Below are 8,273 nucleotides of genomic sequence, written 5' to 3'. Positions count from 1 at the left end.
CCACCTGCTGGATTCTTCCGGAAGATTCTGGAAATCTTTCGCATGTACTGTGACGCAAGGCTGAATACATGTCATTTTGGAAGTTGGGATCAAAGTTCCGATTCGAGTCACATTTTCCTCAAGGATCATGCAATCTAAACAAACACATTTACTAAACAAATAAAGACACAAGCTCTTTAACAAAACAGAAAACTTTATTGTCCAAAAAACATCAAAGAAATGAAGGCGACCCCTGTAAATCAGTGACATGGAAAACCCATGGGACATGCAACAGGTAAAACTGCCAACAGACACAGAAAACAACAAGACTGTGGGTCAACGCTACAAATGAGAAACTACACTAGCAGAGACGGTATATAGAAATGTTCAGATCGGGCATATAAGTAAAGTTAGAGAAGTCGTCTGCAGCCTAAGCCTGTCATCGTCTCACTTGTTAGAGCCCCCTCACAGCGAACATTCACACGACCGATAAACATGATATCTTCCCCCACGAAACACACTGATATAAAAAGAACCGTTTCTTGTAGCTTACGGTTCCCAATAGACCAGGCTGTGAAAGACCATGAACGTCATTGATTAGGGAGTGACTGAAAAAGTGGCGGCCACGCTCCACCAAGGAGCCCCACCGTCGGTAAATGACCGTAACCGATTAATACTAGGAGTATTCACAAGGCGAGTTGTGATAATGGGGGGGGACAACGTCCATGATATGAGCAAAACGACCGAAGCGTGAGAACCCCGGGTCTAATCTGGTTCACCCCCCCACGACACGTCGATGTATTTACAGTTTGTCAAGTGGCCTCTTTCTCCCCCCCCGCAATCTCGGAAGGAGAAAGAAGCAGTGCCTTCTGGGACATTCACATTGGGATGAGAATGCACATGGAAAAGAAGCGTCGCTTGAATCGGTAACACAAGATGAAGGTCTATCACTGTCGATAGTCTGGGGCTGAAGAAAGAACGTATTTAAAAGAAACAACCCTCCAACCCAACCCTGGAATCACCCGCCACCCCACCCTCCCTCCCCTCCCTCCCCTCCAGCCTAATTCTTGTCTTTCTTCTCCTCCTCCTTCTTCTCCTCCTCCTCTGTGGGGTAAGAGTGCCATGTGAGCCGCTCCTCGTAGAAGGAGATGACGACCTGGGGACATTTGACGTTGGCCTCCTTGGCAGGAACCAGGTCGGCCTCATCCGAGTTCTTCCTGGAGAGAGGAAAACACAAAAAAAACACGAGGGTTAAAGACAACAGCCGTCCAACGTTTCGGGGGAGATGTTTTCACCGGGGCGCCTACCCAGGCCCTCCTACCCAGGCCCCCCCTACCCAGACCCCCCCCTACCCAGACCCCCCCCTACCCAGGCCCCCCCTACCCAGACCCCCCCTACCCAGACCCCCCCTACCCAGACCCCTCCTACCCAGACCCTCCTACCCAGACCCGCTCACCATTTCATGAGGAACATCAGCTCTCCGCTGGAGTCGGTGGCTCCGATGATGCGCTCAGGCTGGAGACCCCTGCCGAACCCTCTGGCTTTCTCCCCCTGGGAGGGGGGAAGGGGGAGGGAGAGGGGGAGTGCGTGTGAGGGTTACCCCCACAACAAAGTACCCCCCCAAAAAATATCGACCACGAACATGCATCCACCGTGTGGACAAAACAAAACGTTTATAGCCGTGAGGAAACGTTGTCGTCGTCGTCGGTTTGTTTACCTCATCTTTCTTCTTCTTGGAGCGGCTCTCCTCGCCCTCGGCGTCGGCCTCGCCCACCTTTCGCTTGCCCACCGCCTCCTTCTTCTTGGTGTCCTGAACCGTCTTGTAGTTCTGCATGAACTCGGCGATCAGGTCCGGGCAGTCCAGGTTGTCCTGCGGCTCCCATGTGTTGTCCTCACTGAGGAGCACACACACACACACACCTTTCTGTTTGAACTCGCCGTTACCTCCTGGTTCTCATTCCGGGCTGCTGCTAGTGCCGGTTCACTCGGTTCAACTTGAGAACCTTCTAGGAACCCGTTTGCTTTTCCACGGGCTACAGAGCCACGTCATTACGTCACTGTCTGTCTCTGCCTTTCAGGTTTGTTACTTATGTGTTCGTACATTTACAGGAAAGAAGAAAAAAAAAATGCTGGTCACATATTTGGTTTGGGTTGGTCTGGTCATGACTATCCTGGCCCCCCGGACAGAAGCAGAAGGCCGGCGCTGCTCTGAAACCAGTTTCCCTCGTCTTTGGAGGAAAAGAGGACACAGTAGAGCATCGCTAGGCTAGGTGTTAAGACAGGTCAATAGATGTCGCTTCAGGAGAAGCGAATAGATGTAGGTGCAGGAGAGGTCAGACATAGTTTCAGGAGGTAATTCACGTGGCTCAGCGTCAGGGCACGGTCCCATCACCCACCCACCAAGAGAGGAAACCACATCACTCACTCTGAGAAGCCTTTCCACTTGAGCAGAAACTCCACCCGTCCCTTCACCACCCTGCGGTCTAAGACCTTCTCCACCACATATTCCTCCTCCTCCTCCTCCTCCACCTCCTCCTCCACCTTCTTCTTGGCCTGCTTCTTCCCGGCAGTGGCCAGCTTCACGTCTTCCTTGGGCGGCTCTAGAAACAACGACAACATTCAGGTACAATTCACATTGTTCGCTTCTCTCTCAACTCAACACCTAGCTCACTCATCATGCCCGGTAAATGTGATTCTTTTGCATTTTAGAACCCCGACACATCGTCTTGTGGTCTATCTTCCGTGCATAGCGGTACCAGGAGGTGAAAACGGCGGTGCCCGTTCGACGGCTTTCTCCGAGCACGGGGGCACACAGAGATCATACTGAGTGGAGGAAATGACTTACAAAAACCTAGCAATCGAAACATAGCAGAGGTTCCAGACCTCTCGACTACACAGAGACCTCTGAGTTGCCGTCGGGCACCTCCTCCTGCTTCTCGTCCACCTCCGGACAGTGACAAGTGGATTGGAAACAAGCCGGCGGACAGAGATATGTGGAGACAGGAGACAAATGGGTGACAGTACAGTTGTGTGGCTGGTAATGAAGTTACACCTGTTGTCTCCACTGCAGCAGTGGGTTCTGAAGGCTCGCTCATGTTCAGCTGTGGGGGGGAGGAACCTTCCGGTTCCTTGGTAACGCCAGCCGTTCTAAACAGGGTGAGAGGGGGTGAGGGGGAGGTGGGGTTAGGCATGGCGAGGGGGTGTGGGGTATAAACTGGAGTAAGGGACAAGTCAGATGGGAACTGGAATACACAGGTTTATGTCACTGGTAGCCCCCGGTTACTGGTCCTATAGGAGTAGAGCTGCCAAAGAACACCTACTGGATCAGGTCTGGTGGTTCAACAGGGATAACAGGAATTGTTTTAGCATTTTAGCTTCATTTTGCATCAGAAATACCTCAAACTTAAATTCACAGTGCTTGTAAAGTCTCAAACTACTCAATTAAAGTCTAGAAGGCACATCAGATGATATTAAGCAGCATAAGGTAGGCTATAGGCTTAATACTAATTAGGTTAACGTCTGAACTACAGGACATGCAGTCAATTGAACTACCTAAAACACACAACACATACTTCACTCAGGAATTAACACACCATCCCACAAAACAGGCTATTTCTGCATTCCTGTTCAGTCACTAAACTCTGGCCACATCCACACAATGCTAAGATATTAGAGACAACCGTTCATTTGTATGCACCTCAAATGTTATGAGTCTAAATGCACTATGACAGTCTAATGTAGAAATCAGGGCGGTGTAGACCTAGCTGGCGGGGCGTCATTGAAGGATGTCCTTCAGTGACGGTGTCTACGGTGTAATCAATGGTTTGTTTATCAACATGCTTCAATTACTGCCCTATTGTCATTTAAGCGCTCTTCACTGACTGCACGTTGGTATACGACGTAACGCGCATGGATATTATTTAAGGGTGCTGATATAATAATAACCGACTAACAATTTACATCTAAATTAGCGGCATCTTGCGATCTAGTTTCCGGACGTTATGCTACGGTGACATATTGTCAACATCAACGTTGCAATCGTTCATGTTCATCGCCCAATTTTTTCTTCCACGGTTCCCAAACAGAACGCGTCGTCCTCCATGTTGACCTGAATCACACAGCGAGGACTACCGCCACTGTTCGCGCTAAAATGCTGCAGATATCCGTCCACACTAAATCGGCATGCAACAAGCTGCGAGTAAAAACTGCCAGGGAATCTCGCTAACGTTTAATACTTAACACTGTGGACATGCAAACACTGCCAAAGCACTGTAGTAAATGTGGCCTCTGAATTCAATCAGTTCCCAGCAAATAATGTCCACCCCTTTAGAGCAATGTGTTGAAATACAGCATACCTTACCTTAAGAGAAAATTGAATTTACGAGGTCAGTTAAGTCTATTTATTAGACAGCTTAAGGCCTATATTGTGGCCAGAAATGATTGTAATAGTTCGATTGGCACCGTTACTTAAATATCTGCTTTAAAATGTATTTAAAGATCGCTTGTCCCGATTTTCCTAAATTCAGCATGCAACAAAAGCCATCAAGCGTCGTGCATGGACCCGCCAATCCAGACCTTGCGTAGGCCTACGTCGACGTAACCCAACGTATTGTTTAACAGGCCTATAGGCATCTTGGGAAATGAAGTTCTTTCTTGTGCTTTATTTTCTTTCTCTCTCTCTACCTCTCTCTCTCTCTACCTCTCTCTCTATCTCTACCTCTCTCTCTCTTTACCTCTCTCTACCTCCCTCTCTCATGCTTCCATGTTGTCTTTGTTTCTCTATTCATTTAGAAAGGAAATAAGCTCATACATCTTTATTGGCAGGTGGACAGCATAATGTATATTTGTGTATGCAGATGACTTAATGATTTGGGTGCTAGCAGTTTTAGGCTCTATGACAAGTGGTATGGTTATGTATGCTGTCTCCTGAGGCTGAATAATGTATGCCTCTCTCTCTCTCTGCCTCCCTCCCTCCCTCTCTCTCTGTCTCTCTGTCTCTCTCTCTCTCTGTCTCTCTCTCTCTCTCTCTCTCTCTCTGTCTGTCCGTCCCTCCCTCCCTCCCTCCCTCCCTCTCACACACACTGATACACACACACAAGTGCACCCTCACTCAATCAGTACCCAATTTAGCAAACGAGTAGAATAGGGAGAGAGGTGGAGAGAAACAAGTTCAGCTTCATTAGCCAAACAACAGACTAACCAAACAATAACAGGAACCTCATTTTTCACCTACAAGCTTTAGTGAATGAGATAAAGGGATGACTTTGGTAGCGACCTGTCCTGGATCAACAATTCTAAGTGGGAACATTCGTCTTGCATGTTCATGTGGACACACATGCCCCCCCCCCCCCCCCCCCCCCCACACACAATATGATACTAAACATTCATATCGACTGGGCCAGCAACTGTTGTGATGTTCTCATTTGGGTGGAGAAGAGTACCAGGTTAAATGCCAGACCAAGTTCTTTGTCGTTAAGTCAGGTGGCTGAGCGGTTAGGGAATTGGGATAGTAATCTGAAGGTTGCCAGTTTGATTCCCGGCCGGGTCAAATGACGTTGTGTCCCTGGGCAAGGCACTTCACCCTACTTGCCTTGGGGGAATGTCCCTGTTCTTACTGTAAGTCGCTCTGGATAAGAGCGTCTGCTAAATAACAATGTTTATTGATAAGAAATTATGCAATCAAACGATGAATACAACACAGCTAGGTGTCTCAGTCTAGATCAGTGATACCAGTCCATGTTACCTCGCTTCACAGAGCAGAGCAAACGAAGGCCCAACAGTCTTGACGGAAATCAGAGAGAGTTCTGCCCAGTCCAAATCCCCTCTACCTGTTGCAGGGCACACAGGTCTTGTACCCTCCTGAGAGGGAGGTGCTTGTCAGCTGATTGGTCAGAAGACAGTGGGGAGGGGATGTCCTCATCCTATTGGGTCTCAAAAGGAGTTTGTGGGGCAGTCAAGGTGGGCAGTCCAAAAGTATGATGATGTCCCAAGGGGGGGGGGGGGGGGTCCAGACCAGACCAGACCCAAAGGTCTGATGATGTCCAGATGCAAAAGGATACATTCTCCACGGCCTAATGAATCTTCTGATCTCCTGTTGTTGACTCTTGACTCTCAAGAGTTGTGTGGCTCCTTGTCCCATAGTGTGGCCATCTCCCCTCTCCCATCCGGTACCTCTCACCGGCCTTGACGTCCACATTCTCTGCAGCAAATCAGATCCCCCTGTGCACCCCTCCCTGCCAGTACGCTGACTTATTGTATTCCTCTTCTCACCAAAGGATACATTCTCCGGAGGAAGACCCACTTCTCACTTTAACAAACACAGTCACACCTTGGTGCATAATCATACATTTGGAATATAAGTTCATCACTATCATTACTTATTCTATCTGAAGCATTGATTATATTTGGAATATACGTTCAGCATTGCCATTACACATTTTGTATATCTGAAGTATTGATTGTCTTTTATTCAACAGAGACATGGAACATACGAAATAGCAGCATTGAATTAGCAGCATAGATGTCATTCCTCCACACAACCCTCAAGGGTTAGGCTCCAGATAGGCCTACCAAGGGAAACATTAGAAAGGCAAACATTACATTATTGTTGCTTGCTTTCCTACAGGTACACTCTTGCACTTTTGAGGTTCATGCTGTTTAATTGTAACTTGTTTAACTACATTCTCTTATGTTTCTTCCCATTGGCACTTATTTGCTTTTCACAATGTATGCTTCATGTTTTGGCTACCCACAATGTTATTGGGGCTCTCGTTGTTTATGATCATTGACTTATGCACTTTTGTAAAGCTCTCTCTTGGAAGTCGCTTTGGATAAAAGCGTCCGCTAAATGAATACATGTAAATTGTAAACAGAAAGTGAGGTGACGACGCAAACGAGTTGAAAGAGGTGTCGTGAGATGGCCGACAGTTGGAAGACTGAGGCGAAGAAAGTTGTCAGGATTAAACACGAGACATTTTGGTTTGGTCACATTTTTTCAATAAATATTACTTTTCATAAGGAGCTTTCACAATCCATATTGTGTTTGCGCTTCATAATAGGATCAATTGCTCACGCCTTGCAGCAGTGCAACAACAAGACAGCAAAATCTGCTTTCTGGAAGCTTCTGGTTGTGGTTGAAAAGTTAAACAAGTATGCCCCCTAGTGGTTAAATCTTTAACATACTATTAACAAAAAATTGTTGAACGTTGTATTGTTGATAGTGAATAGTCGATGCTAAAGGATATGTTTTAAGTTTATTTAATACAATTCGTAAATAAAGCTTATTTACCTAACTAGGTCAAACTAAAATATAAACCCCACGAATTTGCATATACTTCACATTCCCTGAAGACAAAGCTTAATTTGGTAACATGTCAATATGTGGGCTCAGATATCAATACACATTTTAATCAACAACACTTGTAATCCACTGGTGGACATAAAAATGCACGTGTGCAAAGGGCTTTTCACTGGTCTTTCCTCTGTTGTACCATCCGCATAGAACACTGTCTGTGTGAGCCAGTGCGATCAAACCGTGTCTGCAGAATTTAAATCGATATATTATTACACTGGCTATCTTGTCTGAGCCCGATGCAGAACCACTACTTATAGCTGGCTTTAATAGGAATCCCCAGCAGCCCATGAGCTAAAGCCACGCTCGCGACAATACATCTCCCCTGTCTGTCCCACTGGGTGTTTTACTGCAGTCGCACTTTCCCTGCTGTACCGGATTCCACCACCAGGAGGTGCTTTTGAGCAGCTTCACTCAGCTTGAGGGTCCTTCCTGGCTTCTGACCTCTGGACCTCTCGGTATAGCAGAGTGCTCATTGCAGGAGGCGCTAATTAGATGATGTTTTAGGCATGCAGGCATGCAGTTGGTAATGTATTTTAAAGCTTGCAGAGCAGTGCAAGGTATTGCAGATCTGGTATCTCTAAACCAGAAGAACCAACAAAAAAAAAACTCTGATAGCTGAGCAATAACAGCTAGACAGGAAGAGATCTAATTAAAAGATCCCTCTCCTCCTTCTCCCTCCTCTCTTCCCTCCCTTCACCCCCCCCCCCCCCCCCTCTCTCCTCTCTCTTCTTATAAATGTGGTAATGACTTGGAGCTGCAGTTGTCTCCGGAGAGCCATTTTCCAACAACAACTATGGCGGTGGCCCTTCAGACAGAGAGACAGACAGATAGACACATTAGCTGAGCCGGCGAGAGGTGAGTTCCTCAGCTCAGAGAGGGATCTCTGTTCCGCCCTCGTCATGGGGGACGCGACAGGTTCCGCAGGACTGCGTAACGGAGC

General features: G+C 47.3%; 1 protein-coding gene across 3 annotated transcripts; it reads right to left on the bottom strand.

The window, feature by feature from the left end:
• Positions 1 to 1,030: 1,030 nt before the first annotated feature.
• On the bottom strand, positions 1,031 to 4,546 carry LOC136940362 (chromobox protein homolog 1-like). Of its 3 annotated transcripts, XM_067232479.1 has the most exons (7): positions 4,340 to 4,546; positions 3,233 to 3,309; positions 3,032 to 3,126; positions 2,405 to 2,579; positions 1,697 to 1,874; positions 1,436 to 1,530; positions 1,031 to 1,196 (listed from the first exon to the last, which is right to left on the bottom strand). In XM_067232479.1, exons 3-7 carry the CDS (start codon positions 3,072 to 3,074, stop codon positions 1,040 to 1,042), a joined length of 648 nt encoding a protein of 215 aa, XP_067088580.1. In that variant the 5' UTR covers positions 3,075 to 3,126; positions 3,233 to 3,309; positions 4,340 to 4,546; the 3' UTR covers positions 1,031 to 1,039. The 3 variants fall into 3 exon arrangements, with proteins under 3 accessions (XP_067088580.1, XP_067088581.1, XP_067088578.1); XM_067232480.1 differs by lacking the exon at positions 3,233 to 3,309 and having other exon boundaries at positions 4,335 to 4,546; XM_067232477.1 differs by lacking the exon at positions 3,233 to 3,309.
• Between the last annotated feature and the right edge of the window lie 3,727 nt (positions 4,547 to 8,273).

Source organism: Osmerus mordax, chromosome 3 (genome assembly GCF_038355195.1).
Source record: "Osmerus mordax isolate fOsmMor3 chromosome 3, fOsmMor3.pri, whole genome shotgun sequence".
Classification (NCBI taxonomy): domain Eukaryota; kingdom Metazoa; phylum Chordata; class Actinopteri; order Osmeriformes; family Osmeridae; genus Osmerus; species Osmerus mordax.
Note: the sequence above shows the minus strand (reverse complement) of the source record. Positions and strands in the feature narration are given on the sequence as shown.